The sequence below is a fragment of the Anser cygnoides genome, chromosome 19 (assembly GCF_040182565.1).
Source record: "Anser cygnoides isolate HZ-2024a breed goose chromosome 19, Taihu_goose_T2T_genome, whole genome shotgun sequence".
NCBI classification, from domain to species: domain Eukaryota; kingdom Metazoa; phylum Chordata; class Aves; order Anseriformes; family Anatidae; genus Anser; species Anser cygnoides.
The window spans coordinates 6857364-6871410 of NC_089891.1; the positions used below are offsets into that span (position 1 = coordinate 6857364).

The window sequence follows — 14047 nt, forward strand, 5'->3', positions numbered from 1 at the left end:
ATTAGACATCAAATACTTACTCAGGAGATTGCTTTAGTGGTTCAATGAAAACTATGCTCGAGTATCAGCAAAATTTATGAGAAAGTGTTTTTGAAGGCGAGAACTTGCTATAGAAATTTTACCCCGTTATTAAGTGACCAACCCCCTTGCCTCCAAGTAAGCACACCTTGGCAAAAGGAGACTGATACAAAATCACAGAAAGGTCTCAACCTGCTCAAAACGTTTGTCAGTACTTCTGAATCAATTTGGTGCTTGAATTCAGAAAGGCAGCAATTTAGAACTGAGTAGGAGAGCTGTAGCTTAACAGAAGCCTGCCGGCACCTACACAGATAGGCATCTCTTTCAATACTCAGATCTGACTCTCAGAAACGTGACAGAAGTTGGAGCAGATGGTATTTGAGGCCAAGGTCAACAATGAGGTCATTATAACCTTCAGGCCATGGGCCTGTGATAAGTCACGTTTACTTTAATCACATATCCTTAACAGATCATACGTTTCCCATAGTATACTTCGAAGTCGGTATTAAATTTGATGCGTGGTTTTAAAATTCATTCATTAACGTTTTATGCCACAAGCTCAGTTTTAGCTCTGGATGTCAGCATTAAGGCACCAAGACGACAGAACTTATTTATTACAACTCTTCTGAACTTAAGTTGGCCAGAGTACTTTAGTGCAGTAATACTAGCTCACCCCTGACAGAACTGAAGATCTACTTGTGCCTGAGCGTGACAAAAAAGGAAAATTCAAACACAGTACCAATTTAAAGAAAACACACTTTCAGCTTTCATTAAAAATAAACAAACAGAAAACTCCGAAGCTAAACATCTCGGGATTCCTGGAAATCAGAACCAACCAAACTTACTTTTTTTATATAAGCAACTCACCTCTATCTGGAAATGTGCCTTCCACTCTTATTATAAGTAAAATCTCAGCTGGAAAATTACAGAAATGTTTTTCCTGTCTCTTCATTTGCTATGTATGACAGCATTTTGTCTGAAGCCAGTTTCTGCTGTTTGCCAATGGTTTTGTCCATAGCCTCTTCCCCAGGGGGTTTCACACAAGAAGAGGGGAGACTCTTTTACAAAAAAATATATCAAATTAGCAGGCAATTTGGAGGGGGAGGGGTGATGTAAATATGTGAAATATCTGAGTTTTGAAAAAAAAAAATGAAAATCGGTTACAAATTCCATTATGTGTTTACAAAGCTCTTATATACAGGAATACCCGGAAGAGGCAAAGTCTAGAAGGCAAATACTTTGTTTTAACCATCCTGTTAACATTAAAAAACAAAAACAAACCAAAAACCCAACACCAACCCAAAACCATGGTGTGCTACACCTGAATTCCTTCTATGTGCTCAGAGCTGGATTCAGCAAAACATTGCACATGTCTGATGTGTGCCAACTTACCTGAGAAGTGAAGGTATGTTGTAGTAGTTTGCAGAAGGTATCAAGAACCTTGCAAAATTAAATCAAATTTTAGAAGGTAAGAGAACTGAAAGCTAATGAGGAGGAACTTCTTTTGTAAACATTATTAGCACCGCTAACGTCGTCCAGCTCTTTAGGGAGCAAAAATGAAGATAATTCTTATTTTCAGGCTACAAGCATTTCGTATGCGTACAGGTCTCCACGCTCTCAAGAACACCTGAACCATTCTTGTGGCATCCACCTAGGGGAGTTTTTACCTCAGCTGCGCTGCCCTATAGCTTAGGTTACACGCTTCCTCAAACCCATCCCTAGGCAGAACTAACAATCAAAGACAACTGCACACACCTATCAACTTTGTTGGCTTTTGTGAAGAATACACTTTTAGTTCCCATTTAAAGCTCCAGATTAGTCTCTCCCATACGCTTTTTACTCCGCTCCCTACAAGTCAGGACCGGACTGCTCTAAGCAGCTGTAACGAGCAAACAAATAAACGCAGCTCCTCACACATGCAAAGCAATCTGCATTTAAACCACAGAGAATTGCCCTGCAGCTTTCACAGTGTTGACTGGGACTGGAAGTTAAGGATCCCAGCGGCTGCAACCCAGGTTTTAAACTTTTTTGTTGTTGTTAAAGGAGTCGCTTTTTCACACGCGGCCGCTCCTCCCAGGACCTGACAGAACCGGGCTGACAGAACCCTTGCGAACCCTTCCAGCACCGACCTGAAAGCGAAACTGGTCGCACGGGTTTGCGGCACGGGTCGGGAACAAAGCCGCAACAACAACACAGCCGCGACCTGGGGGGCATCGCGCCACAGAGAGGGTCCCGACAGAAGAGGGGGCCACAGCGTGTGGGCGGTCACAGCAGAGAAGGGAATCGCGACGAAGGGGGAGGATCACGACAGAGGAGGGGGATCACGACGGAGGGGAAGTCTCCCCCTCCTCCCCCGCTGCTCCCCTCTCTCACAGCCCCCCCGGAGCCCCCCTCTCCCCACCACCCCGTTCCCCAGCCCCGCTCCGCACCCCGCGGACCACGGGGGCTCCCCGCGTCGCCTCTCCCCCCGCCAGCCCCCGGCGCTCACCAGCTCCTTTGTGTCTTCCATCAGGCCCTGGCGGGCAGCAGGCAGCGGCCGCCACGGCCCCCTCGGCTGGGCTCGGCCCTCAGGGCGCCCCCAGCCCCAGCCCCCGCCGCCTGCCCCTGCCGGGGCCCCGGGGCGGCCCCGCAGAGTTCAGCGCCGCGCCGGGGGAGCGGGGCCCCGCGCCCTGCGCCGGGACGGCAACAACATGAGCGGGCGCGCACTGCGCAGGCGCCGAGCCCCGCCCCCCGCGCGCCCTCATTGGGCGCCCCGCGGGATGGGGCTGCCTCGCTCGCCGTACCCCCTCCCGCCTGTGGGGGAGACCATTTGGAAGCTGGGAGGGAGAGAAAACGAAAAAGAGATGAAAAGGAGGAGCAGCCCAGACTAGGACTGTTTTAGTTTTAGGATGGCTGCTGGGGAATGCGGAATCGCTGCTGAGCTGGGGAGGAAAGCTGCTCGTTGTCACGCCCCGGGGTGCAGCACCCCCCCCGCGCACGCAGTGGTGCGGCCCGACCGCCTCTGCGTCACGTGGGACGCGGGGCAGGCGGGGCGAAAGGGAGGCAAAGAAAGAAGGCCACGTGACCACGCCTCGCAGCCGGACTCACGTGGGCCGAGAGAGGGGAGAGGGGGGCGCAGCGGCGGGGGCCTATCGGGAGAGGGAGGCGGTCACGTGGGCGGTCCGTACGTGAGCAGCCAGCAGGGCTTCCGCTTCCGGTCGGTGCGCGCGGTGGCCCCGTGAGGAGCGATGCGGCCGGGGCCGGGGGCGGCCAGCGGGCGGGAGGCCGGGCCGCGGCGGACGGGTCTGCTGAAGCCCTCGCTGAGGAAAATGCAAGTCGGCAGCGGTAAAAAGAAGAAGAAGATGGCGAAGCAGCTCCAGCGACGCGCGGAGGAGGAGGAGGCGGCGGCGCTGGAGGCGGAGGAAGCGGCGCAGCGCGGCCGGCACCTGCGGGCCCTATCCGGAGCCACGGGCGCGGAGCGGGAGCTGGAGGAGCTGCTCTTCGGGGACTGCCTCGCCGCCGAGGAGGGCGAGCTGCTGCAGCGCCTGGCCGGCCCGCGGCAGGTAGGGCCGGGGGGCGGGCGGGAGCTGCGGCGGTGGCACCCTTCTGCCTGCGGGTCCCCCCGAGGGACGGTCGTCGCCCCGCGGCTGGGCTAAAAGGGCCCGCTCGGTTGTTTCCAGCACGCTGCTACAGAGGGAGGAAGCCTTCTCAGAGACTCCAGTGATTCGGAGGTGGAGAACGAAGCGAAAAGCACTTTTGTGTCTAAAGCGCCGGCCTGGGTGGATGAGGATGATGAAGCTGAGGAAAAGTAAGTTCAAGCTCGCAGGTAGGAGTGGCTATAAGGGGCTTCAGTGGGAATGATCTTCGTGTTTTGTGTGTTTTTGTTCCCTAGGATTGATATGACACACAGGTACAGGAGAGATCTGATGAAAAGTGATGCTGAGAAAATTCTTACCAAGAAAAAGCTGAAAATAAGACTTGAAGAGCAGTGAGTATCATTAACACTTCTCTGGCAAGCTTTATTAAATTAAGAGTGTGTGGTTTTCCAAGTCCCGTTGTGGACTGCTCTCCATGGAAATGTTATCGTGTTAATGTGAGTTGTTTAGAGCTGGTGCTTCTGGTATTTTTATATCCAAAAATAATACTGAGAGTAGTAGTAAATAAAATGTGAATTGGGTTTTTCTTCATTAAGTTGTTTAATGCTTGTTTTTGTAGAGATAAACTAATTCTTCTAATAAATTATACCAAAAGCTATTTGTAGAGATTTATTGTGTTTTAATTAGGATGACAAAATACCTGAATTGAGTAAGGAATATAAGAAAGAATAGCAGTAGCATAATGATGTAGAAATTCAGATGGGCTTCAGCTGAAGCGTGCATCACTCTGAAGACCAGTGCCTTAATGATTGGTATCAATTTTGCTTTACAATCACATTCTATAAGTTAGCATTAATAAAGGAAGCTATTTTATTATGTTATTTTATTATATTAGTTACACGAATAAAGGAAGCTGAATGAAATTTGAGGAGAACTTTGCATAGCATTTTAAGTGAAAGTAATCTTGCAAATTTTTGACTGTGTGTGTTGCAAGACATACATTTATCTAATGCGCAGAGAGAAATAATTGTGTTAAAAGATTTCTTCCTTCTCTCCCCTTATCATTATCTTGCTAGATTTCAGCGAGCTATGGGAGGAGTTCCTGCCTGGGCTGACAGAGAAAACAGGAAAAAATCCAAGAGGACTACAAGCGATAGTAAAGAAACCCATTACAACCCTAACATGCCTTTCTGTGCTTTCCTATTCAGCTGCTTAAAAAATGATTGTTTGATGTTTGGTCGATTTCTGTGGTGTGTTGATATGCTGGCTTAATCAGCTTTGTTTCCTTTAGCATGCTTTGATTTGTTTTATTGTTTCTGTAAGGAATTTATAGATTGTGATCTGTGAGTGTTTGGCGAATTAACCTTTTCAATATGCTTCGTTTTAATTAGGTGGCAGTGATGATGATGATGATCTGCTGTGCAGAACTGGTAATTTCATATCAACCTCGGAATCCCTGCCAAGAGGTATTTTGGAGGTAAAGGCAAGCCTTAGTCCGAGGTGCAAAATATACACGCTTTGCTTTATTGCTGTTTGGGCAGTGATTGCATGAGTTTGTTTTTCTGTAATTGTAATGTTTCAGTATTTACACAACTTGATAGGTCACCTTATGAAAGCATGAAACAAATTGAGGTGTATTGTTTGCTGCAGGGATTACTTTGTGTTCTTAAATAACATCTGGTAGTGGGATTTCAGTCTGTGTGGGAAGGATAGAAGTCTCTCGTAACTTTGAGGTTATTGAAGTGGTTTTTGAAAAGTGAGCATTAAGATTTTCTTACATGATTTCATTTACAATTATTTTCTTTGTCATCTCATTTGCAATTATTTCAGGTGAGTGAGAATGAAGAGTTTTACATAGGCTTTCTACTACAACCAATAGTCCAACTAGCTTTTCATATCTACCATGTGGAAACAGCTTACCAAGCTTACTGTGTGTGTGAGTTCTGCTTGTATCTGTTGCCTAAATGTCAGCATAGGGTTTGAGATCTCTTGTAGAACAAAGGATAATTAAGCTGACTGTTCATCAGCATAAATAAATGCATAAACTTTGTTTTTTTTAAACTGCTTGATCTGTTTCCTAGATGAAGAGCTGCTTGCCTGCTAATCAGGAACGTCTTGCTGATGGAAAACTGTCAACTGTGCAGTTCCATCCTTCTGCTCAAGTTGTTATGACTGCTGGACGTGATCGGTCCGTGTCACTCTTTCAGGTGAAGAATTTCAATTTACATGATGTAGATGACCACTAGTACCAAATACTCCTTTGTTCAATGTACCTGAAATAGCCTGGGATGATAAACTTGCTTTTCATTCTTCCTATGGTGGCATGCACAGAGTGGTTGTAATGTCTGTGATTAGAATGGAATTGGATTTTTTGGGAAGATTTCAGTGGAAGATTTCAATCAGTGGCTTCATACCAACTATTTGCAGAGTATAAGTAAATTAGTTCTATGAGGCTTTTTAGTTGATGAGTAACAAGGGCTGGTGAGGTTGTGGTGTTTGTTTTTTCTAAAGTTGTTTGTAAAACCTGTATTGTGAGGAGCAATCCACTTACATCTACAATTGTAATGTTGCTGAGAAATTATATTGGGGATGGAGATGCTGTACTGCAGGAGGAAGTCCTGGGACACTCCTGTCTTGCTCCTCTGAACACTAAAAATCATAACTGTTAAGAACTTTCTGCGCGGCCCAGCATTAGGGAAGTGTTCAAACACACAAGTTGAATTTGACTTCCACAACTCTGCAGGAGAGGAGAATGCAAAGCAAATGTTTCCATTTGGAAAAGTGTGTTAGAAATTACAGTTTGAACAAAGCATGGGCTAGGCAGGAAGGCTAAGAAGTAATCCAGGAAGGCTGGGAGTGCCTAGTGTATAGGGTGAGGGGTGAGACGTGGGCTATTTGTAAATTTGGAAGAAAGGGAGAGACTCATTTCCAACTGGTGTATTTTTACTTTCTCTTATACTGGTGAGTCAATAAGAATTTACTCTGTCAATAAGAATTTACTATTTGGTATGTTCCTTAATGTGATGATGTTTTTATTGAAGGTTGATGGTATAAGGAATCCAAAAATACAGAGCATCTATTTAGAGAGTTTTCCGATCTATAAAGCTCGTTTCAGTGCTGATGGAGAACAAGTTATAGCCACTGGTACTCACCATAAAATGTTTTACGTGTACGACATGATGGGTGGAAGCATTATTCCTGTACATCAAGTAAGAGGTATGTTTGTTAGTCCTTTAAGTGTTTTCAGTATTGTTAAATTGACATAACTGTCATTTAGATGGCACATGAATTTGCTTTATAAGGAAGTGTAGTGAATTGTTGGAGGTAGTGATGCTTAGAGTATGTTTAGCTTTAGTTTGTCAAGGATATAACCCTAGGTTTGTGTGATATCTAACTAATAACGTTATTTATGGGGGCAGTATATTACAGAACCAAAAAGCTGAAGTACAATCAGGTCTTGCTCCTATTCATTGTAGGTGTGAAACTTAAGGAGAAAGAATAAATTGTGCCAGCATGATGATCTAATTCTCTTTTTAAAGGCATGGAGGACAAATTTGTCAAAAACTTTGAAGTCTCTCCAGATGGATCATTTATGCTTCTAACTGGAACTTCGGGTTATCTTCACTTGCTGTCAATGAAGGTGGTTTTTATTTCCGTAATGCATGTAACTTCAGTTTCTTGGTACCCTTTTCCTTTCAAGTCTGCTTGCAATCTAGCTTTTTAGTTAAAACAGGTATGATGTACTGTGACAGCCTTTGTGAGTGAGCTATTAACTACCTGTAGCATTAGAAAATGATTTGGGGATGTTTAGAATTTTCTCAGTGAAGTTGTCTTTTGGACTGGTGATGTAGTTAAATCCAGAGTATCATGGATTTTTTTGTTGCTGTTCTGTTAAAAAAAAAAAGTTATGTCAATGACGTGCTTCGTCTGATTGCATGAACACTGTTAACAAAATTAATGGCCTCAGTATGGAAACAGGAATCTGAGGGTGGATGATAATAGGACTTTTTTTTTTTTTGGAATAGCACTAGCATGTGTTGGTGTACTTTTGTCATGAATTATTCTGTCTGCTGTGATTCATAATGAATCTAGAACTTTTTTCAGTTATATTTTAAAATGCCATATCATAGCACCTGGAAATTGCTATATGATAGCAACTTGGAAATAACTAGGAAAAATACCTTTATAAAATAAAGCTCATTTCCCTTATGTAGTAAGATCCCTCTGTGAGGGAGCAAAAAAAGTGTTGAAATGCCAGATTCATAGTCGTCACTGTTAATTTCATCCTACAGACAAAGGAACTGATCAACACCATGAAGGTAAATGGAAGATCCACTGCATCTGCTTTCACTTCAGACGGCAGTAAAATATATAGCTATTCAAGTAAGTGTTCTCTCTAATAGCACTGATTATAATTCCATTTATATTATTTTCTGTAAGTCAACTGTTTTGCCAAGTTAATTGGCAAATTAAGTGATCAATCATGTAAAAAATGAATCGCTTTAGTATATTCTTAGATTAAAGAAATCCTATATTTGATACTTATTTAAATAAGTTAACAGCTGTCTTTTTCTGAAATTTATTTTATCAAGACAGACAAATCAATGTGTCTTCTGTATACGTGGCTTCTATAATCTTGTATTTCATTCTGCAGAGGAAGGTGAAGTTTTCATTTGGGATGTAAGAAGCAGAAAGTGTCTACACAAATTTGAAGATGAAGGCTCTTTGGAAGGAAAGTGTATTGCTGTTTCAAAAAATAACCAATATGTGGCATGTGGGTGAGTAACGTGGATGTTTCAGTTTCTTTCTATCTCATTTCAAAGCTCTTCAGTAAGTTCATTCGGGGCTAGTAGGAGTGTAGGAATACAGAAAAAGTTCACTTTTAATGAAGCTCCAGTAGAGGTGAATGGATGAACCATTGCCTTTTCTATGAGAATCATTTATTTTGTTCCATGTATATATAAGATACCATACACACTGAATACTGGTATCACTCTTAATATATTACTATTCCCTTGCAATAGGTCTAGCAGTTAATTTTAAAATCATACTGAGTGAAATTGCATAACATGTAGTACAAATGTCAGTTTGGTGCCCCATTTCTTTCACCTTTTTTTCTAGTTTACTCTTACACTTCTGATTTGGTTGCTGTAAGAGAACATGTTATCACTTTAAAAGATGTCTTAACTCGGCTGCACCAACAGAGTCTTAATGTTGCTTGAAAGTGTTTCTGAAATAAGCTTGCTGAGATGCAACTTCAGCTAGTGGTATCAATTCATTGCAATGAGACTGCAAAATATTTAAATACAGCACGTGTTTTAGCCCACTGCAGAAGAGCATTTTTAAGTAGAGTTGCTCTGCACAGAGGGTGTTTTTAGTTGTTGTATTTTGTATAAAAGCAAACACAAAAGAACTCTAAATGATTTCTGAATCTTTGATAGCGAGCTCTCACTGCTTTGAATTCGTATAAGAGACCAGTTAATGAAGTATCTCCAGTTAAGTGTCTCAGATACCCCACTAGCCCCTTGCAACCCTCCACTAAATACTGTTGCAAACTTTAAAGCAAACTGCAAGCTTCAAACAAAATACTACAAACTGTGCTAAATAATTGCCAGTGATCTTTTTAAGTTGAATGTTGGCTATAGATAACAAATGAATATGTACTGTAAATGCTATTTCTTGATATAGTCTTTGTTAATTTCTCTTTTTAGTTCAGTTTCTGGAGTTGTAAACTTATATACTACTGATGTCTGTCTCAAAGAAAATAATCCTAAACCGGTTAAAGCGATAATGAATCTAGTTACATCTGCTACATCTGTGACCTTCAATCCCACCACGGAAATCTTGGCTGTGGCTTCCAATGAAGCTGATGAGGCTGTCAAATTGGTATGTTCAGCTTCTTGCATGGTATCTTGGTGGAAAAATTTTCCTGCTGATGTAATAAAACTGATACTGAGTAGATACGTGTACTGCAGAATTTGATAGAGCAAATCAGGATGTGTACAAGGCACTGTACATCTAAGAAAATTTTTTTCTTTGAAGCACATTCTGAATGTAGTCTAATTCACCTAATTCACCTGTTATTTTTCTCTCTTTAAAATGCCTTTTTTTACAGTGCTGTAAATACAACAACTTAGCAACAAATCTGATTTTTCAGTATCTGTTAACTGTTCCAGTCCTACTGTGTGGTACTAGCTCATTCAGAATTCTGCCAGCCTTGTCAGAATTCTGGTCAACAGTAGATCTATTCAATTAATCTGAGGATTTGGAGGCCTATTTTTACTCTTTAGATGTAATTACTCAAAAATAAATTAGGTGCAATAAATGATTTCTTAGTGTGTTCCCTGCACCTTGTTTCTTCAGTAGAACACTACCTAGGGTGGGGTAGGATAGGAATAGAACTGATCATTTGAAATCAGTGTTGAACTTAAACGTTTAATTTTTACTTTAATGTGATTTTTTTGTTCCTAACTGATGAGTTACATATTTCTTAATAGATACACATTCCGTCGTATACTGTATTCTCAAACTTTCCAGTGTTCAGAAGAAAACAAATTTATCTTACTCAGTCTATGGACTTTTCTCCTAGAAGTGGATTTTTCTCTATAGCAAACAACAAAGGCAAAGCTTTATTATATAGGTATGTACTAAATTAAGCTGATAAATGCTAGGTAGCACACCCACCTTTGGTAAGGTGGGGCAGATGACTGGTAAATTATAAATTGGTCTACTTGATCTGATTTTTACTTAAGAGAGTATGATGCTGACTTCCTATTCTGGGGAATAAACGTAGTTGTTTTCTGATTATAAACTATACTTTGCTGCGGACATCTCTGTCAAAAATTTTATTGTTTCTTGCTGAAATAACTAGGAAAGAAAAAGGCAGATACTGGATGTTCTTCCCATTTTTTTCCATTTTAAAATAGTTTGGAAGACTAAAACAAGATACGAGTTTCCATACTAGCATCCACATCTGCCATGGGTTTGTTCTAGCTGTGAAGGCAGGATGAAGAGCATCCTTGGGGGGGGGTGCACTGGCACAGGTTGTCCAGAGAGGTTGTTCAATCTCTATCCTTTCAGATACTCAAGGAATCTGGATGTCTGTTGAGTAGCTTAAGATAAACTTGATTTTAATGTGAGATCTGATTTATGAGGTCTGACAGGGAGAACTTATGAAAAAACCTCCTAAGGAAGAATGTAAAAATGAGAATAAATCTTGTAATGCAATTGTCCTTTATTTAAATTTGAACTGCATATTGTAATGGCACTTCAGGTAAATCTATTAAGCTGACGATTGCTGTCTTTTACTACATACATATTTCAGCTACTGTATAGTTGTCATTTCTTACGTTGTTTGCTCAACAGGTTACTGAAGTTTTAAACCTGTCTCAACTTTGTTTTTTTCTTCAGGCTGAAACATTATTCAGATTTTTAAAAGATAGAGGAGAAAATGGGCTCGTAACTCAGGTAAGAGTAGCACTAGAACTATTGATAAGATTCTCTTGAGGAATCTTGGTTTTGTTTTGCTGTTTCCACCACTTCATAGGTGGCAACAAGAAGTTCTTAGTGTGTAATCTGAAATGGTCTTGTTTGGATCATTTGTACACAGAGTGGGCTACTTTAATGGCCAAGATTTATACTTGTCTTGTTAATCTCAGCTTTTCTAATAATACTCTTAATACTCTTAAAGGCAGTAGGTAGTTTAACGAAACTTGCCCAGTCCTGTTGACAGCAATTTAAAGAAAATCTGAATATATTTAAATCACACTCCTGGGCAGTGGTAAAAGCAACTGTGGGTGGCTGGCTTAGCTTGATCCTGTTGTGAAGTCATGTTAAGCCTGCATAATTGAAAATTTAGGTTACATAAATAAGCTTGAAGTACAGCTTGTGTGCAGGCATCTTATTGTAGACTTTAACGTCTTCCTGGGAAAGGAGAATGTCCTGTAGCCTTGTCAGTAACATAGTAGTGCTATTTGACCCAAAATGTGGTAATGATTGAAAGCTCAGCCTATTCAAACTGGAGGCAGATTAATCTTCTGCATGTTAAGCTTGCGTAAAACTTTGTGATGGCTAAATATTCTGAAGATACTAACAAAATTCTCTGTACTGATCTTTCTGCAGGTGTTGTAACCTGGAACTACAAGAATGGAACTACACAATCAAGCACATTTTTTATATGGAAGTTGAAAAATAATATAACTTTTATGGTTTTTGAATGTTTTTACTTAATAAATGTACCTGATAAGTTTCCAGGCATGTTATTTCAACTTTTTCAATGTTTTGCGTAAGCAAATGACTATAGATTTTAATGGTTGATACTCAAGTTAATGTCTTCAAAAAATGCTTAATGTCTTCAGTTATTATGAGAATGTAAACTATTGCACTGTTAATACAAGTATTGGCTTTATGTGAAGTACGAGCTCTGCTTTGTGCATTTGGCTTGAGCTTTGCCACCAGCCAGATCCCTCTGTGGCTGGAAACACGGTTTTGCTGACTGGGGGGCGCAAAGAAGTAACCTGAAGAACCCCGTTGGTGCAGTGGGCCAGCTGTGGCTTAGGAGGAATGCCAGTCACCATCATTTGTGCTTAATGTCTTACAAATATCACAAAATATCACAAAACCACAGTACAACAGTTGGCTTTAATTCTTCAGGAAGGCTCCATTCTTACCTTTCTGTGGAAGTAAAGCATCCTGAATCACCCTGAGTGTCACTTCATTTGATTTTTCAATCAGTTGCAAAATCCTGACCTCATTAGGGTCACCTAGCAAGGATTACTTTACAGCTGCTGTTGCTGGTTCTTTCTGATATGCGTCTGATCATTGTTTTCCTGAATTGGCCACATATTTTAAAATACATAGAGGACAAAGTTGGCTAGGAGTATGCTACAACATAAGTAAAGTCTCTGTTTTGAGAATAAATTGTGACTAATGACATCTGTCCACTTCACAGGAGGGAGCTTTTGGAGCAGTAATATCAAGAGCAAGGTATTCCAGTAAGCGTTAGTGAAGGTCAATATTAAGCAGTCAGTGAAAGTCTTACTACAAAGAAGGTACACAGAGCATGAGGAAAAGCTAATTCTAGAAAGCTGTCAAAGGTATGAGTTTATTGCTAAATACTTGTCATAACTGTTTTCAAAAACAGGATAGTGTTCTCTGAAGTACTGTTTTTTAACACAGCTTTATCAGTGATGCATTTTTACAAATCATGAAAAAGCAGATTATGCTATGAAGGTGTTAAACTGACTAGAGTATTTAAACTTATTGCAGTGTTAAACCTAAATATCTTTGGAAGAGGAAAAATAAGCACACTTTATTAAGATGCTTGATGTAGGAGTCTTCTGTTACAACCAAATCTAGTTTAAAATCTAGATGGGACTAAAAATTTGCTGAATTTCAGAAAACCAGAAGCTGAAACTGGTTGATACTCCACTAGAGGGCAGCACTTAATCACTTATTTGGACATTTGATTGCTTTATGCAATGTATCAGTTTGTCCTGTGACAGTCCTGCTCCCGAGTAGCATTGTGGTTCTCAACATGACTCAGCTTCTTTTTTTTTATAATTTCTGTATTTCTCCACTAGGTTTAAATAGCGTGACCTAATCCACAAAACTGTTACATCTTTTTTCAGATAGGTCCAATGACTTCTAGAAAGGTAGGTTTTTAATAAGTTAGATTGACTAATCTCATTTAAATAGCTGTGAAGTATTTCAGTATGCTTAATCCACTTGACTCTCTGCCCCTCTTCTTCCAGTGTGTGTCTCCCCTCTTTCCATAAGGAAATAATTCTCAACCTAGTGTTTCAAAGCCATATAGCAAGTCCTGAACAGATCTCAAACTAGGAATTAAGGGATTCCTGGCCTTGTTAAGTTAACAAGACCAACAGTTTCTAATGCTCTTCCCTGCACATCCTGCAGATTTGTGGTTAAGGTAAGATCCCCAGATTGGATGGGACAGGAAAGCGAATGGAAAAGGTGTTATATAACGTGGTGTGGTGCTGTATACTATCATGTCACTGCAAATGCTTCTAAATAGCACCAGAAAGGAAGGAGAGATTAATCTAAACATTTTAAACAAATTCTGTGATGTAGTTAGCAAATATTAAGCTTTATAATGAGTTAACAGGAACGCTGAAGAACAAGCAAGTTTAACCTTTGTACTAAATATCTTAGTTCTTGCTGTTGCATTTTGTCTTTTGCAAAACATAGCTTACAGCTCCATTCAACATAGAATAATGAAGACTTTTGCCTTATGAGAAATGAAGAAAACCTCCGTGTATTTGTGGCATTTTGTAATGTGTTTTCAGTAATGACTCTTTCAGGTACTGACCAGGTTTAAAAAGTTGGATGTTGATAAGTATTGCAAGAAGTTGACATTGTTACTAATGTGTCCAGGATATTTATTTGCAATTCATTTGTGGTTCATTTGTGGATGAATTACCACATTTTAGATATAC

At 40.9% G+C, this 14047-nt stretch overlaps 2 protein-coding genes across 5 annotated transcripts in view; one reads left to right on the forward strand and one right to left on the reverse strand.

Annotated features, from left to right (window-relative positions):
- Nucleotides 1-2719, reverse strand: part of MBTD1 (mbt domain containing 1) — a 35348-nt gene extending 32629 nt beyond the window's left edge. For 2 of the 4 annotated variants that reach the window (XM_048064488.2, XM_048064487.2), the window contains exon 1: nucleotides 2507-2719. In XM_048064488.2, coding sequence (XP_047920445.1) covers nucleotides 2507-2527 — 21 coding nt within the window. In that variant the 5' untranslated portion in view covers nucleotides 2528-2719. Of the gene's footprint in view, nucleotides 1-885; nucleotides 1077-2506 lie in introns of all 4 variants that reach the window. The other 2 variants (XM_048064492.2, XM_048064489.2) reach the window with 2 other exon arrangements.
- Nucleotides 2720-3103: 384 nt separating this feature from the next.
- UTP18 (UTP18 small subunit processome component) lies at nucleotides 3104-11849 on the forward strand. Its single transcript, XM_048064448.2, has 14 exons — nucleotides 3104-3560; nucleotides 3678-3805; nucleotides 3890-3985; nucleotides 4670-4749; nucleotides 4985-5070; nucleotides 5675-5800; nucleotides 6635-6809; nucleotides 7133-7233; nucleotides 7886-7976; nucleotides 8248-8371; nucleotides 9305-9479; nucleotides 10091-10233; nucleotides 11004-11060; nucleotides 11715-11849. Exons 1-13 carry the CDS (start codon nucleotides 3246-3248, stop codon nucleotides 11026-11028), a joined length of 1665 nt encoding a protein of 554 aa, XP_047920405.1. The 5' UTR covers nucleotides 3104-3245; the 3' UTR covers nucleotides 11029-11060; nucleotides 11715-11849.
- Nucleotides 11850-14047: the final 2198 nt, after the last annotated feature.

What these genes read in the sequence shown, in the direction of transcription:
- UTP18 (XM_048064448.2), top strand. Translation starts at nt 3,246, where the DNA reads ATGCGGCCGGGGCCGGGGGCGGCCAGCGGGCGGGAGGCCGGGCCGCGG. An exon ending in GGTCCGTGTCACTCTTTCAG is followed by an intron (nt 5,801 to 6,634) that starts GTGAAGAATTTC and finishes TTTTTATTGAAG; the next exon opens with GTTGATGGTATAAGGAATCC. An exon ending in TTCACTTGCTGTCAATGAAG is followed by an intron (nt 7,234 to 7,885) that starts GTGGTTTTTATT and finishes TTCATCCTACAG; the next exon opens with ACAAAGGAACTGATCAACAC.